Consider the following 18,113-nt stretch of genomic DNA (forward strand, 5'->3'; position numbering starts at 1 on the left):
CATTGAACTCACCCACACACTACACAATAAATATGCCACACACAACAGTATTGAACTCCTCGATGCCTTTTTTTTTTTTTTTTTTTTGAGGGGGGTTGGATATGAGAATCAAGAAAAAGGATTGTGACCCACATTTTGGTCATGATCAGGGAAAAGACAAAGGAACGCCATAAAGACATGGGATCTACAACAAAAATTTGATACAGATACAAACCTAGCCGGAGGTGGTCAAGGGAAGGAAAAATCTGCAGGCTTTTGCTGAAATGTCAGACAGGGCGTGGCTTTTCTACTAGTGTAGAAGATATGTTACTAATTCACACTGCATATTTTCAGGTGATCCTCGCTGACCTGTAGTCCCCTCTAATAGTGCCTTCTCTTAGGATTGTGAGGATTTAGGGAGATGAGAGGGGTGCCCCTGAACACTGGGGCAGAGCTCTCTTCTCCGATGGTTCCTTCCACACCCAGTAGGGGGCGCTCTCAGCGAGCCACCAAGCAGAGCTCATAGGTTGGGGGGATGTTGCCAAAGCCCGAGATCTTGGGGGTGACATCGATGTCAGCAGGTGGCACCAGCGGGCGTAGGGAGAACTTCTGAAGGATGGAGGTCAAGTAGAGGAAGAGTTCCATGCGGGCCATGGCCTCGCCAAGGCAGACACGCTTTCCTGTGAGCACAGTGGGGGACAGGAGGGTCAGTCACAATTGCACTGGCATAGTGGAGTCATGGGGAGCCTTCTGGCCCAACCATCCCTCTGAGCCTCATCTACTTCCTCGGCATCTCTGGGGTCATGATACCACCACTTGATAGGCTTATTAAAAAGACGCAGTGGGTTCCTAGAGTCAGTGCTCAGCTAGGATCTGTCACTCAACACGTGGCAGACACATCTCTGGATGGCTTGGATTCCATCAGATTCCAAGATGGAATGGTGGTAAAGGAACCTCGAATATGAAGATTCTGTGCATTTCAATTTCTTAAATGTTTACCAGAAGCCTAGTTGGTACCAGATACTGGTGAGGGGGAAGAAAACAAAAGCACACACTTAAATAGTGTCAGTCACCCTTCCGATGGTTTGGAGAGATTAATCTCCATTTTACAGACAGGGAGCTGAAGTACCCCCCCCCGCATTGTCCCCACCATTTGTAAGTGGTGGAGTTGCGACCTGTTTCCTAACCATGCTCACTTCTGTAGTACAACGGTGTATGTGACTAGTTAACACTGCCTATTTCAGACAGAGACCATATGACTGGCCAAGCCTAAAATAGTTTCTATTTGTTCCTTCCCAGAAAAAGTTTGCTGATCCCTACATAGTGCTATTACTTTTCTAATTATGAGTCAGTGATTCTAATATTTGATGATTCTAGGATTCTTTGAAATAGCACTCAACTCCCCTTTCAGATCCGAACCTAATCCAGACCAATGGTCACAGGACACATCAAGCATCTTCCTGGGGGGGACACTCAGACCACAGAAACCTACCAGAAGAAAAGGGCACAAAGGCTTCATTCTTCTTGAAGCGGCCCTTCTCATCCAGGAAGTGTTGGGGGTAGAAGGCATCTGGGTAGCGGAAGTATTTGGGGTCTTTGAGGACTGAGCCAAGCAGGGGAAACACGTCAGTGCCCTGTGGTGGAAATGGGGGCAGTGAAGAGAAATCGGTGCTGGAGCATGGGGTAAGGGACCAGGAGGAGAGAGGGGTGCCAGAGAGGGTGTACTCCACCTTGGGCAGAAGGTAGCCTCGGAAATGAGTGTCCCGAATGACATTGTGTGGAACACCCATGGGCACAATATCTGTCAGTCTCTGTATCTCATGGATCACGGCATCTGTGTAGGGCATCTTGACTCGGTCATCCACACTTGGCATCCGATGTGATCCAATCACCTGGTCAATCTCTTCATGGATCTTCCCTGGAAGAGGCCCAAAAACACAACAGACAAGGATACAGGGTGTGTTTTAGGAACCAGGGTTGGACCCCGAGGGAGCAGGCCACGTGTGTTTGGATTGCCTCTTTATTTGTAACACGTGACACGTTGGTGGGGTTAGTGAATACTCATCAGATCATTGGGAGGCACATAGCCCTGAGCCTTGAATGCCATTTGGGACATTTGGTCTTCATCTTGAAAAAACCAAGGATCCATGGAAGGCTGATGAGCAGGGCAGTGTCCCGGTCCCAGCTGGGCTTTCATACCCAGAGTTTTGACAGGATGGGAAAAAGGCACAATAGATAACTAGGTCAGGATTAAAGCAAATGATAGTCATTATGTGACAGTGATTAAGAACACTGTCGGTGCAGTCACCCCTCTCCGCACTTCCTGGATGAGTTACCTTGGAGCAAATGACTTTACCTTCTGAGACTCTCTTTTTTTCAAAATAGATGTGACAAGCTCTTAGAATTGTAAAATTTGCATAAAATCCAAGATGTAAGTAACTAGGACAGTTCCCAGCACATAGTAAGTGTCCATTACATATCTGAATTCTTAGATTAGTAAAAGATGACTTGGACAATGGAGGAGACTAAGAGTTTGAGTGGAGTGCGACCGGTGTGGCTCAGTGGTTGAACGTCGACCCATGCACCAAGAGGTCACCGGTTCGATTCCCGGTCAGGGAACATGCCCAGGTTATGGGCCCATCCCCAGTGTGGGGCATGCAGGAGGCAGCCAGTCGGTGTTCTCTTTCATCAATGTTTCCATCTCTCTCTCCCTCTCATTTTCTTTCTCTGTAAAATAAAAAAATGGAAAAAAAATTAAGAATCTGAGTGGAAACAAGTTAGTCTTTCCATTCGTCTGTAGTAGAAAATTGTTGGTTTGTTTTGAACTGCATTAGAAGGAAGACAGGCCAAAATTGGGGATTTTCTTTAAGCAAGAAATTAGCTCCTCATTGCTGGAGTTACTTCACTAGACCAGATTCCAATGAATAGTTGATTCTAGTGCTATCGTCAGTTAAATAATGGCCATCAAAGATATCCACCTCTAATCCCTGGAATCTGTGAACATGACCTTATTTGACAAAAAGGACTGTGTAGATATAATGAAATTACAGATGTTGAGATGAGGAGATGATCCAGAATGATCAAGGTTGGCTCTAAATATAATCAGAAGTGCCTGTGTAAGAAGGAGGCGGTAGCGTCAGAGTCAGAGAAGGAGATGTAACAGCATAATCAAGATGTGAAGATGGAGGGAAGATCATGAGCTCAGGAAAGCACGGAATACAGCTCTAGAACCTGGAAACAGCAAGGAATCAGGTTCTACCTTGATTCAGCCCAGTGAACACCTATTTGAACTTCTGGGCTCTGGAACTACATGATAATAGATTTATGCTGCTTTACGCTACTAAGTTTCTGGCAGTTGATGACAACAGCCATAGGCAACTAACACAGGCACCGAGGAGAAGATTAAATTAAATGGCCTTCTAAGACTTAGATCCTAAGATTCTGTATTCTGAGATTCTAAGGTACAAAGAGGCTAAGGCCATAGGATTCCAAGGTTTCAAGGTTATGTCTTCTTTCCTGGTGGGAGTGGGAGTCGCCAGCTCAGGTGGACACTCACCTTCCACCTCAGGATGCTTCATCAGCAGCAGGAATCCGTAGCGCAGCGTGGAGCTTACAGTCTCTGTGCCAGCAAAGAAGAGGTTGAGAGTGGTGAGGACCAAGTTCTTGAGGTTGAATTCTGTGTGGGGGTTATTTTTATCCTGAAAATAAGAGGATAAGAAATAGAATCACCCTTCTCTGTTGTTATTTTCTTCTTTTTTTTTTTCTTTTGTGTATGGTAGACCTGAGTGAAAACACAATAGATGGGAAAACCGAGTGGGTATCTGCGAGGAAACAGCCAGAGCAAAGGTCCTGAGGCAGGGGAGTGCCTGGTGTGTTAGAGGAACATCAAGAAGGAGGCCAGCGTGGTTGGAATGGAGTAAACAAGGAGGATAGTGGGAAGAGAATAAACTAGAGATTGCCTTGTCAGATTAGAATATTCTATGACATTCAGGTATATAGTTTTAAACTTTTAAGTGTTGCTGTTTTATATTAAAACATCTAGTTCAGAGAATCTGTGGTACAGAAGAACTAAGCTTCTAATTTCTACATCTCAATGACTTTTAAGTTTAAAATGTAAACTTTTAAGTTTAAAAACTTTATATGTCTAAGCTTCTCAAATTCTAAGACTCTAAAGACTCCTCCTACTTTTCTCCAGCTCTCAGTCTCTGGCAGTTATAATCAGTCATCCGTGATTAGAAAGGTATAAAATTTTAAGTTCCCATGTTCTTAAAAATTTTAGATTCAAAGTTTATTTTTAAAAGTGTAAGAGTTTATGCTTCTACAGTCTTTAGAGCTCGTCGATAAATTAAAGTACACCATGCAAAACAATGTTTGCTTTTTTTTCCCTCTCTACCATGTCTACAAATGAGTTTCAAGTTGCAGGTACTAGGAATTGAGGAGGTAAGAGAAAAGGGTTGGGGGAAGAGGTACCTGGTGCATCCTGATGAGGAAGCAGTCAATGAAGTCCCGGGGGTTCTGTGGGTCAAGGGACTCCTCGTTGATCTTGACCCTGGAGGCAATGAAGTCCTTGAGCTCTTCTACCAAGTAGTAGATGCGATTGTGTCTTCCTGGCAAATACTGCATGATTCCGGAGTACATGTCATATAGCTGTGGGGAATGGGCACAGGGGGTGTGTCAGCAATGGGCACCCAACGCCATCCTGGGCTGAATCTGGAGTTGGATAGCTGGACTCAACATCCAGTCCTGGGTCTGGGAACTAAGTGAGTCCATTTGCTTTTTGGAGACTCAGGGCATATTGAAACTTGCCTCCCGAGGTTGTGGGGAGTATCAAGCAAGATAGGCAGGTAATTAGTTATTTGGATTGGGGGGTGGGCAGAGAGGTGGCAGGTGGGCACCTGTGCCCAGGGTGTGCTCATCTCAATGAAACTCTGGTTGATCATCTGCAGAAGCTTCAGGAACTGCTTGTCCTCATAGTCAAAGCGGCTTCCAAAGACGACGGAACTGATGACGTTGGAGACAGTGCGGCTCAAGAAGAAAGTGGGTTCGGTGGGCGCACCTGGGGGATGGAAACTGTCCATGTTGGAGGCAATAATCAGGAGCATGGGATGTGGAATCATTCAGTCATGGATATGAGTCCTGGCTCCGCTGCCTAATAGCACACGTTAGTTATCTCATTTTTGTGTTTTGAGTTGATTCCCAATATGCAAATTGATTTAATTACCACTGCACTCGTTTATGAGGATTCAATGTAATGATCCACGTAAAATGCTTAACACAGTCTTTGCCATGAAGTAAACAGATGCTGGTGGAACTCAGTCGTTACTTTTTGGTATGAGCATTTAGTTATGTTTGTGCTGGAGAGTCACAGATTTGGGAAAGGAGTCTCTGTAAGGGATACATTTTTAAAAAATGGATGGCTGGAGTCTGTCTTTACCAATCATTCCATTGGACCTATTAAGAAAATCCTGCCCTTGGCCTCAGCATCATAAAACAGGATGCTTGTCAGGACAGTGGATTTGGGGATGACTTCCCCAGAACAATGCCCATATTCACAAATATACAATTTTGCAAATAATCTCTGGGGATACATGAACATTCAAAGCTTTTATGTAGACTATTTAACATCCGTGGAGCCCAAGTGAAGAATGTCTGACTTAGAGAAATTATCACTATTTCTGTCTCAACTATTCACCTTTTTTTTCTCACCCCCTATGTGTTTTTTCTCGAGACTGCAGTGGTTCCCAGATCTTATTTTTGGGTGGGGACCAGATTTCTTTCAAAATATAATGAAATGAGCCCTGGCCAGTTTGACTCAGCGGTTAGAGCATTGGCCTGTGGTCCAGAGAGACCCGGGTTCGGTTCCCACTAAGGGCACGTACCTCGGTTGCAATTTGTCCCCGGCCCTGGTTGGTCATGCTAGTGGCAGCCATTAGATGTGTCCCTTTCACGTCAATGTCTCTCTCTCTCTCTCTCTCTCTCTCTCCCTCCCACTCTATCTGAACAAAAAATGGAAAAAAATGTCCTCAGGTGAGGATTAAAAAATATATATATAATGAAATGAGTATAGAGTTTCAGACTCTCAAGATGAAAAATTTCTGAAGCTCTGTTTCATCATAATGTGAATGTATTTACTGAAAAGCACCCTTAGGAATGGCTAGGATGGTAAAATTTTATGTTATATGTTTTTCTTTTCTTTCTTTCTTTTTTTTTTTTTACCACAATTGTGTGTGTATTTGCATATATATGCAATTAAATTTGGTCCTGTCACCAGCAAAAGGCACAAACTGACATATTGCCCAAGTCTGCATATGATATGAGGAGCTCACAAACTCCACTGATTAAGGTTTCTGGACAAGTGGTCTCCAAGGCTCCTCCTATATGATAACTTTTGATATGGAATCTGGCTGGAAATTTCAGTAAATTCTCAATCTTTTTCATCCTCTCCTGTTCTAGAGCTTTCTGCCACCAAGGCCTAGCTTCTCATGACTGAGCACTCTACATTGACTGAGTCACCTCGTAGCTCCCTCACCCCCTCGAGGCCCCCATACCCTTTGTCTTCCGTAACTCCTCCAGCAGGAAGCCAGCCTCCTCCTGGATCCGCTCCTCAATGCTGCGCTTTCCCATCCCAAAGTCCCGAAGAATGGTCAAGGAGAAGCGTCGGAGAATCTTCCATCGTTCTCCATTAGCCAGAGCTACACCTGCCGGAATCGCTGTGTCAGGCTTCTGCCTCCCCTGCCCTTCCTGTGTCCAACTCTTTACTAGACAGGGATGCAGACACATTATGAAAACTCTAGAATCTGCTTTTAGGGAAGCCACTCTCAAGGCCCCAGCCTTGATGGGGAGACTGAGGTTTCCTACATATGGACCCTCAAAATCAGTCTAGGACTGAGAGTCATTGAGGAGATCAAAGAGAGTTTCCTATAGAATAAAGACCTAGAACTGCATGAATGGGATGGATACATAGGAATGTGGAGGGAAGTGGAGATAGAATGCCTTATAGAGTACCCTGGAATGGGAAGACTACTTCTGTTTTTTATACACCATTTGAATTCTTTAGAAATGTACATACATGTACACAGAAGTTCACACCTATACATCAATATACTTACACAAAAGGAGTTATCAAGTAGTAAGAAATATTTAGAAATTATCAGATGTGCATGGATTGGTGAATTAATGTTTGGAAATTTAATGAATGATTTGGGTAGATTAACGAAAGGAAGAAAGAGTGTGTGACAGGAATGACTGATAGATGGATGCGATGAAAGACCTAATGGATGAGTGAAGGGTTTATGGATGGTTTGAAATGGATGGATTAAAGGTTGGAAAGATGTATGGACAGCCCTGGCCAGTTTGGCTCAGTGGTTAGAGCGTCGGCCTGCGGTCCTGAGAGACCCGGGTTCGGTTCCCGCTAAAGGCATGTACCTCGGTTGCAGTTTGTCCCCGGCCCTGGTTGGTCATGCGGGTGGCAGCCACTTGATGTGTCCCTTTCACGTTGATGTTTCTCTCTCTCTCTCTCTCTCTCTCTCTCTCTCTCTCTTCCTCTCTCTTCCTCCCACTCTATCTGTACAAAAAATGGAAAAATGTCCTCGGGTGAGGATAAAAAAAAAAGAAAGATGTATGGACAGAAAGATTAATAGATGAATAAATGATGGAAGGATACATGAATGGATGGATGAAATGGTGGATAGATGGGTAAATGGAAAGGTAATTGATAGATGTATAGATAAATTGGATAGAAAGATATCTGCATAGAAAATCTAATTAATGAATTAATTTTTTAGTGGATAAATGGATCAATGGAAAATGGATGAATGGAAGGAAAAGTATAGGAGAGATAGATGGATGGGATATGGAAAGAATGGTATGAGGCTGCTTGGAATTGAAAGGTGTGGGCAGTTAGAGTTGTATGTATAGGTAACACTAGAAAGGTATCTACCTAAATCTAGAGGGCAGGGACCTATGGGTTGGGTCCTTGTGTATGTATAAGAAAATAAGAAATAAGTTTGCTATGAAGGCTTCAGTGGGTACTCAGTGTAAACTAATCCATTAAAAATAAGAACAGAATTAATTCAGCAGATACTCTAGAGTTAGATGGTTTAGGTTCAAAATAAAATTGTTCTACTACTTACTGTGTGATGTCACCTAACCTTTCTCAGCCTCAGCTTACCCATTTGCAATATTAGTAAGACATTGACTTAAAGGAGTCAATGCAATAATTGACATAAAGTACATCCAAAGAGCCTGGGATAGGAAGTACATTGCAATCATTTTGTCTTCATTGTTATTGTTTCTTACCATAACCTTGGAAGTTTCGTTCTATTGAAGCCAATTCTCCACGGCCACTGAACTCATCTGCTCGGTCTACCAGGGCCTCCTTCACTGCTTCATGTCCACATAAAATAACTACTGGCCGGGGACCCATGTACACGGTGAAGATTGGGCCATATTTCTCCCTGAGCTGGGAGTGAAGGAAGACACAAAAGAATGGGGCTGATTGGAGTGCTAAGGATAGACCAATTAAGGATTTTAGGAAGTGGAGATTTCAAGGGAATACAAATGTGGCAATAACAGATAAAGATAAGTCCTGAGCTTGGAAAGACTATTGAGAAAAAATCCTTGGCTCTTGTGATCTTGAGCAAGACTCCCCAACACCTTCACAAGCCTTAGTTTCCTCATCTGTGAAATGATGGACCTGGATGAGATAAACCCCCAAATCCATGCTCCGCTCTCTAAAATGTTAACTTTCTAGAATCCTAAGATTTCATGACACAGTCTCAAAGTTCTAAGATAACTAGACTGCAAGAGTTGTGTTTAAGGATATAAGGCAGAGGTTCTCAACCTGTGGGTCGCGACCCCTTTGGGGGTCGAATGACCCTTTCACAGGGGTTGCCTAAGACATAACAGTAGCAAAATTATGGTTATGAAGTAGCAACAAAAATAATTTTATGGTTGGGGGTCACCACAACATGAGGAACTATATTAAAGGGTTCCAGCATTAGGAAGGTTGAGAACCACCGAATAAGGTATGGTGAGTCCTAAGTCCTGAAACTGTGCGAGTCTTCATTTCCAATGTCCTAGGAGTCTGTCTTTCCAAGAAACTAAGATTCTGAAATGTCAGAATTCTGAGGTTCATCGAGTCTGTGTTTCTAAGGGCCTGTGTTTTAGAAGTTAGAAGGTTATGCATGCATTTGTCTGTAGAATTAGTTGCTCCCAGCTCTAAGAGAGGAGTTAGACTCACCTTCATGAAAGACTGAAAGGTGGCATCTGTGCGGATCTGTAACAGGTTCCCCAGGAAGGGGATCGGTGTGGGGCCTGGCGGTAGCTTTCCCCCCTTGTTGATCCGCTTCCAGGCAATGAGGATGAGCAGACAGGATAAGCAGAGTGCCAGGAAGATGGTGAAGGCCCCTCCGAGCTCCATGGTGCCAAGTCGAGGGGTTGTATCCAGGGCATCGGGTCCTGTCTAAATATGTCCCGGGAGATCAGCAGTGCAGAAATCTGAACACCCTGGGATTCAAGTTTTCCGGGTATGGATACTATCAGGGAAGAGATTGCCCTGTCTGGGGGACAGTTATATAACTGATAATCTCCAACATGAATAAAGGTGGATTGAATTCACCCAGGTAAGTCCACTGGGAACATTCGCCTTTCTTCGTATTTCCAGTCCCTCGGTTCTCCCTCGGCTCAACATGTCTCAATAGGGTGTGGGAAGTATTGAACATCATTTTTAGGCTACTGCATTTAGGAGTCAAATCTCTGGGTTCAAATTTCAGCTCCATCTTTTCTTCACTGGGCAAGCGACCTAACCTTTTTGGCCTTAGATTCTCCATCTGTCAAATAGGGTAACTGCTTTAGAAAGTCTTGATAGAGACTAGAGATGTCTCTTTTCTCTTTGTCAGGCCCTAATCAGTCTTTTAAAAATAAAGGCAGTAAGATGAAGATTTAGAATAGCAAGAGAAATAGCTCAATTCAAAGGGTCTTATTTGACAAGTTCTCTTATTTATACTTAAGGTGACATTAAATAGTAATGATCAAAGACTGTGTCAGTTTATCAGAACTTTGTTGATGTGTGTGTGTGTGTGTGTGTGTGTGTGCACGCGTGCGCACATCAACACATTCATTTTCAAAATCTGAGATACAGAGACCTCCTCTGAGCCTCATGAAGAGAAGACCACTGTATAGGTATGATTGTTTCCTGTAATAATCTAAATAAATGATTTTCAACACCTTTTGTACCAAATACTTGTAAATCTTCATTGTCCTGAAACAAAATTCCTGAGTATTATATCCCACCTATGCATGTTATTAAACAAAACCCAATGCCCTTCTCATGTGTCTGGATTCTCAGCCTTAGAAACTGGATCTCTTAGAGAACTCACAGGTTTTGAAATAGGGCTTGGCTGGTTGGGCTGAAGCAGGCTGTGTCCAGAAATGGTGGGAATCTGGGAAAACTGAGTGACTCGCGGAGCACCACCTTCTGGATCTTGGATCTCCTGGCAGGATGTCCTTTGTGGAGTAAGAGTCAGTTCTAGTTTGACTCTCCCAGCTGTTGCCTCTCTTCCACTCTGCCCCCATGCCAAACACACAGCACAGTCAGAACCAGTCTTTTAATTATCCACGATGGTGCAGAAAAGAAGAAAGTTTCCTTAGAACAGCCCCTGTCACCATCCCACTCCAGGGACAAAGCCAAGAGTGTCGGCACAAAAATCTGTTGTTGTCCATAGCTTCTGTGAGTCTATGTAATTTAATGCCATAATCTATGTATGCTCTAGGAAGTCCCCCTGATACTTACGTTTACCCCCAACTTCTTTTCTACATCTCCTCTCATTGTGATGCTCCAGCTTGAAGTTCCAGCCTAGAACTACATCATGTCAGAGGTTGAAGGGGCCTTAGAAATATTTCTAGTTCAGAGTTCCCTCTTTAATTTCAAATATATAAAAGAAAGTACAAAACTGTCATCATCTGGGGCATTTGAGATTTTGTCTTTTTGTTGTTGTTGTAGTTGTTGTTAATCCTCACCTGAGGATAATTTTCCATTGATTTTTAGATAGAATGGAAGGGAGGGAGGGAGAAAGGAAGGGAGGGGGGAAATATCGACATGAGAAAGACACATGGACTGGTTGCTTCCCACATGACCCCAACTGGGGCCAGGAATCAAACCTGCAACCCAGGTAGGTGTGACATTTTGTCTTGCTTCTTGGCAGTTGTCATCTGTTTGGCTCAAATGCAATCTTATAAAAATTGTTTACAGGTTTGAATGTTCTTACATCAAGATCTAAGAATACCCATTATGGGAATTGTTCTATGGGATGATTCCAAGACTAAACTAAACAGCCTCCCCAAGCTAGCATTTTTCTAGGATACTATGGTTCTCAGAACCTGTTTTTCTGAGGATTCCACAGTTCTATGATTTTAAGTTTTCAGAAGTCTATGGATTTTTTTCCACTGGGAGTGAAGGTCCGCTTTGGAAAAGTGAGGAGCTGTGGGGAGAGGGGCTGAATGACCTTTCACCTTGTGGATGTTTTCATCAGGAGCAGGAAGGTACTACCAGTGCATGACTGTTGCTCTCAGTCCAAATAAAAATAAACTTTTAGAATCTTAGAAAACAAATTTTAGAAAGTGAATTTGGCACAGGGGTCATTCTTCTATTGGAGAGTAGGAAGGTTAGGAAATGGGGCTTCTGAATTTCTTTCCTTCTGCTGGTGACAGACACCAAAACACGGACCCAAGTTCAAAAAACACCCACAGAGTAAATACCAAACAACCCAATGTAAGCATGTTATAGTCAAACTTCAGGAAACCAAAGACAAAGAGAAAATTTAAAGGCTAATATCCCTGATGAACATAGATGCAAAAATTCTCAACAAAATATTAGCAAACCAAATCCAATAATATATTAAAACATACACCATGACCAAGTGGGATTTATTCCTGGGATGCAAGGTTGGTACAATATTTACAAATCAGTTAACATGATGCACAACATAAACAAAATGAAGGATAAAAAATCTATGATCATATCAATAGATGCAGAAAAAGCTTTTGACAAAATCTAGCACCCATTTATGATTTTAAAAAACTTTCAGCAAAATGGGAATAGAGGGAACATTTCTCAACATAATAAAGGCCATATATAACAAATCCAGAGTTAACATCAAACTTGATGGGGAACAACTTAAAGCATTTCCCTTAAAATCAGGAACAAGATAGGGAAATTCACTTTCACCATTCTTATTCACAATAGTACTGGAAGTCCTAGCCACAGCAATCAGACAAGAAGAAGAAATAAAAGCTATTGAAATTGTAAAGGAAGGTTTTAAACTGTCATTATTTGCAGATGACATAATACTGTATAGAGAGAGTCCTAAAGATTCCACCAAAGAACTATTAGAACTGATAAATAAATTCAGTCAAGTAGCAGGATACAAAATAAATATCTGGAAATGGTTGCATTTTTAGACACCAATAATAAACTATCTGAAGGGAAAACTAAGAAAAGAATTACATTTGCAATTGCATAAAAAAACTCTCTAAGAATAAATTTAACCAAAGAGGTAAAAGACCTGCACTCAGAAAATTATGACACTGAAGAAGTAAATGGAAGAAGATACAGATAAATGCAACCATATATCATGCTCATGGATAGCACGAATTAACATCATTAAAATACCCACTCTATCCAAAGCAATCTATAGATTTAACACAATTCCTATCAAAATACCAATGACATATTTCACAGAACTAGAACAAATAATTCAAAAATTTATGTAGAACCACAAAAGACCCCAAATAGCCACAAAAATCTTGGGAAAGAAGAACAAAGTTGATAGTATCATGCTGTCTGATATCAAACTATACTACAAGTCTATAGTAATCAAAACAGCCTGGTACTGGCATAAAAACAGATATATAGATCAATGGAGCAGAATAGCCCAGAAATAAACTCATGCCTATATGATTCATTAATATTTGACAAAGGAGGCAAGAATATGCAGGTGAAGACTATTCAATAAATGATGTTGGGAAAATCGAACAGGTACATGTAAAAAAAAAAGAAGCAAACAAACAATACCACCTTCTTATGCCATATACAAGAATAAACTCTAAATGGATGAAAGACTTAAATGTAAGTGATGACTCCATTAAAATCTTGGAAGAAAATATAGGCAGCAAAATTTCAGACATCTCTCGTAGGAATATTTTTGCCAATATATCTCCTAGGGCAAGGGAAACAAAGGGAAAAAAAATAAACAAATGAGACTACATCAAACTAAAAAGCTTCTGCCCAGCAAAAGACGCTATCAACAAAATGAAAAGGCAACCCACTATATGGAAGAACATATTACCAGTAATACATCTGATAAGGGGTTAATTTCCAAAATGTGTAAAGAACTCATACAACTCAAAACCAGGGAGACAAACAATTCAATTAAAAAATGGGCAAAAGCCCTGGCTGGGTTTGCTAAGTGGTTAGAGCATCAGCCCAAAGACCAAGGGATCATGGGTTTGATTCCTGGTCAAGGACTCTTACCTGGGTTGCAAGTCTGATTCCAGCCTCGGTTGGGGTCATGTGGGAGGCAACCAATCAATGTGTCTCTCTCATATTGATGTTTCTCTCTCTCCCTTCCTCCCTTCCACTCTATCTAGAAATCAATGGAAAAATATCCTCAGGTGAGGATTAACACACACACACACACACACACACACACACACACACACAATTAAAATGGAACTGCCTTATGACTCAACAATTTCACTTCTGGGAGAGAAATAACATTTCAAGCCATTCATTTTTGTTTTCTTCTATCACATGCAGCTGATACACCAGTATCTTTCTAATATATTATTTTTCTTACCTACATCAGCTCAGTTTGGACTTTTGTCACTTGAATTCCAAATATTAACCAATACTGTCCTATAACATGGTGCCAGGAGTTAAAATTCATAGGAATTAAAGGTGCTTACTACATGACGGGCACTGTTTTCATTGAGGTAAAAGTCCTGTAACATAAAATTAACCATTTCATTGAGTGAACAACTCAATGGAATTTAATATATCAGCATAAGAAACATCCAGACCTGTAAGCATTTTTATGAGTTTGTTTGAGCCAAGCTGACGACAATTGCCGGGAAGCAAAATCTCAGTGGATTGAGAAAATGTTCTGGAGAATAGCAGTTTTGCAGCTTATTTTATACATTACAATCAGAGGAGGAAGGCATAAGGAGGGTTAAATGAAATTCACTGGTGATAGATTAGGGAGGCTGGAGAAAGCCAAATGGGGAAATCTCTGGGATTGGATAAAAAGTTAAATAAAGAGACACATACTTCTTTTACATTGGTGGGTGCAGGATAGTTAACATGATTTGTATATTGCATTGTGTATCCACCACCCAAAGTCAAATCATCTTCTGTCACCCTATATTAGAATCCCTTTAGGTAAGGTATAAGAACATGCCTACTACATTGTGTGGCATATCAAAGGTCATTCATTCATTCGTCATTTTTGTGTGTGTTTCTTTGTCTCTTCCTACCTATTATCCATTATACCATTCCTTCTTTTTTTTTTTTCCCTAAGATTTTAAAATTGATTTTTAGAGAAACATCAGTGTAAGAGTGGAACATCAATTGGCTGCCTCCTGCATGCCCCCTACTGGGGATCCTGCAACCCAGGCATGTACCTTGAGTGGGAATCAAACTAGCAACCTTTCAGTACACAGGATGACACCCAACCAACCGAGCCACATTGGCCAAAGCCCCCTTCTTCTGTTCTTGTCCTTCCTTTCCTTTAGCCCTCCTCTTCTCTTTTTTCTCCCCACTTATTTCTTCCTCAATACTCCATTGCCTCGTATCTGTCTTGCCATCAATTCTCTGACACCAATGAGGTACCCTACAATTTAATTCTAGTCTGAGACTAACTACCTGTAGTTAGCATTAGATTCAACAGGCAAAAGGGCTCCATCCCACAACACACCCCCAATTCCAGCGTTCTGTGAACACGCATTGTGATGGAGAGGGGCTAGCAGGAGGAGTCTAGAATCCTCAGTTCCAGGTTTGGCTCATCCATCGATCTCCTCTGAGACATTGAATATCCACTTCCCTTCTTAGATCTGAGTCTCCTAATGTCTGAGAGATGGGATTGGACTAGATAACCTCTTCCAGAACCAACACTAGTTTATGATATTGACTCACCTCCCAAAGTTAATTAAGAGTCAAGCATGATGATGACTTCAAAAGTGCTTTGTAAATAGGAAAGCACATTGTAGATAGGCAATTGCTTGGGAAAGTATTTTTGCATTGCTCTGTGACTGAAAACCCTTGCTCTCAATAAGCTCCCAGCCCTTCTTCTTCTTTATTTTTTAAATTTAATTAATTTATTATATTTTTTTCTGTATTGATTTTAGAGACAGAGAAAGGGAGAGGGAGAGAGAGATAGAAACATCGAATGGCCACCTCCTGTATGCACCCCCACTGGGGATCGGGCCCACAACCTGGACATGTGCCCTGACTGGAAATCGAACTGGCGACCTCTTGGTGCACGGGTCAATGTTCAATCACTGAGCCACATCGGCCAGGCTCCCAGCCCTTCTTATTCACCCTCTATCATTGCCACTCAACTCTCTCCTCATAGCATTTATCACTGTCTGCCATTATCTTGTTTATTTATTTTCTCCCCCATTTGGTGTTGGTTCCAACAGGGCAAGACATCTTCCTGGTTTACTGCCTAACCCCAGTCTGAGCACTGCCTGACCCACTGTAGACACCAGTGAACAGTTATCAAGTGAGTCCTCTGTCAGCCCGGCAGGTGGTTTAGAAATGTGTAAGCCATCATTAAGTGCTGTTCTATTTCAATATTTTCTTTTTTTTCAATCCTCACCCTAGGATATTTTTCTATTTATCTTTAGATAGAGTGGGGGCGGGGGGAACATCGATGTGAGAGAGACACATCGACTGGCTGCTGCTTCCCGCATGACCTCAACCAGGGCTGGGGACAGAACCGCAACCGAGGTATGTGCCCTTGACCGGAATTGAACCCGCAACTCTTTGGTTCACGGGCTGACACTCTAACTGCTGAGCCAAACCAGCCAGGGCATATTTTGATGTTTTCTGCAGGTAGAAGTAAAGGCCATATGAAAAGCAACTTCTTGCCCTGGCCAGTTTGGCTCAGCGGTTAGAGTGTTGGCCTGCGGTCCGGAGAGACCCGGGTTCGGTTCCCGCTAAGGGCACGTACTTCAGTTGCAGTTTGTCCCCGGCCCTGGTTGGTCGTGCGGGTGGCAGCCACTCGATGTGTCCCTTCACGTCGATGTTTCTCTCTCTCTCTCCCTTCCTCTCTCTCCCTCCCACTCTATCTGTACAAAAAATGGAAAAATATCCTCGGGTGAGGATAAACAAAAAAAAAAGAAAAGCAACTTCTTTGTGAACACTACAAAGGAATTAATAAAATACGTTTGGTTTTTTTTTGAAATATGGAAAATCACTTTATAACAGTGCACTCTCCTAAGGTGTTTGGAAACAGAAAAAGTGTTCTAAGTTGTGAAATCCTTTGTTAAATCACAAAGTGGTTATGAATGCTTATCCTACATACCATCTAAAATCTTTGTTCACAATGTTCTCAGAACAACAGGGGCTTTTATACCACAGAGTCCTAGGTAAACAGAAATGTGGGTTTGCTCAGGGCAGCACATTTTATAAATTGTGAAATGATCTGTCTACATGGACTTGTTTTGTAATTTTAAAGTGCTCTTAAACTACAAAACGTTTTATAATGTGGAACAATAGGTTGCTGTATGCTTTATAATAATCAAAATATTTACAAGAGGCAAAGTCTCTTACATATGCGCTAAGCCCCTCCTCCCACTCCAGCCCCAGCCCCTCTGCCTGAGCACTGGAGACGAGGATCACAGAGAGGACAGAACAGGAGAGGGGTGGAGGTTCCTTTGGCTGTTGTCAGCTCTACCCCCACATCAATCCTTCCAGACACAGAACCATCTGTCTCTCCCACCCTCCACCATGAAATGACGTCACTCCCAGACACACCTTGCCTGGGCCCACTGGGGACAGGGATTTATTTGATGCATCAAATTGAGACTGGAGGACATGTGATCTGATGGGGGGAAACTAACTCTATGTTGGTAGTTTGGAAGGTTGCCAGATTTAGCCATTCATTCATTCATTCATTCATTCGTTCGTTCGTTTCTGAGTAAATATTTTGGATACCTGTTATATGCCACACACTCTATGTGCTGAGAGAACAGTGATGAACAAGACAATGGTTTTGCCTTCATGGAGCTGGCATTGAGCTGAAGTCGAAGTATTCACCTTCCAGAAAGATTCCTAGTGACCTGACAATAAATGGGTCACATGTAAAGTGGCATGGGTCACCACCTGACCCGGAGGTGTCAGGGTTTGGATGTTTATTTGAGTCTCAGTGGACTTGAAGAGGTATATCAGGGAGTCCAAAGCACTAGTTTATAATCACACCAATCAGGAGGCCATGGTCTGAGGAGACTCTTTAATATTGAAAAGGAAAGGGAAAGACCATAAGGTTAGGAGGCAGCAGGACCATGGCTGGGCACTACAGTCTACAACGTAGATGAATCTTGAAAATAGCACGCTGAGTGAAAGAAGGCATTCCCAAAGACCACATACTATGTGATTCCATCATAGGAAATACATGAAAAAGACAAATCCAGAGACACAGAAAGCACTAAATTACACTAATAAAAATGGTTGGGTTTTTTTTGTTGTTCTCTGAGGGGTGGGCGGAACATTGGTAAAGGAGCCACAGAGACTTGAGTGTGGATCTTGCTCCTTCACTCACTGTCCATGTAACTTCGGACAACCGATGCATTGCCTCACCTCTGCTTTCTTATCTGGACCATGGACTTGATCATTGTTCCCACCACGCATGGCTATTGGGAGTGAGAGCGTGTATGTACAGATGATGGAGCAGAGGGAACTGTGAGATGGAGGCTGTGGTTGTTCTAAGGAAGGGAGAAGCCACTCAGAGTGAGCAGTGGCCTGGGAGGCAGAACAGCAGAGAGATCCTGAGCTGTCTTCTCTTTCAACCTCCAGTTTCTATACACACACCACTTCTGGAATTCCATTAACAGAGGAATGGAAAACACCTCCTTGA

The 18,113-nt window shown here is 42.4% G+C and overlaps 1 protein-coding gene and 1 long non-coding RNA gene across 2 annotated transcripts; both read right to left on the bottom strand.

Moving 5' to 3' along the window:
• Positions 1-477: 477 nt before the first annotated feature.
• On the bottom strand, positions 478-10,494 carry LOC118639251 (cytochrome P450 2G1). Its single transcript, XM_036275544.1, has 10 exons — positions 10,359-10,494; positions 9,221-9,442; positions 8,278-8,440; positions 6,528-6,677; positions 4,875-5,035; positions 4,450-4,626; positions 3,536-3,677; positions 1,710-1,897; positions 1,472-1,613; positions 478-659 (listed from the first exon to the last, which is right to left on the bottom strand). Exons 2-10 carry the CDS (start codon positions 9,398-9,400, stop codon positions 478-480), a joined length of 1,485 nt encoding a protein of 494 aa, XP_036131437.1. The 5' UTR covers positions 9,401-9,442; positions 10,359-10,494.
• Positions 10,495-13,147: 2,653 nt separating this feature from the next.
• Positions 13,148-18,080, bottom strand: LOC118639253. Its single transcript, XR_004961163.1, has 3 exons — positions 17,195-18,080; positions 13,836-13,980; positions 13,148-13,196 (listed from the first exon to the last, which is right to left on the bottom strand). It is a non-coding gene; the product is annotated as an uncharacterized LOC118639253 (long non-coding RNA).
• Positions 18,081-18,113: the final 33 nt, after the last annotated feature.

This window comes from Molossus molossus, unplaced genomic scaffold (assembly GCF_014108415.1).
Source record: "Molossus molossus isolate mMolMol1 unplaced genomic scaffold, mMolMol1.p scaffold_m16_p_21, whole genome shotgun sequence".
In the NCBI taxonomy this organism is placed as follows: domain Eukaryota; kingdom Metazoa; phylum Chordata; class Mammalia; order Chiroptera; family Molossidae; genus Molossus; species Molossus molossus.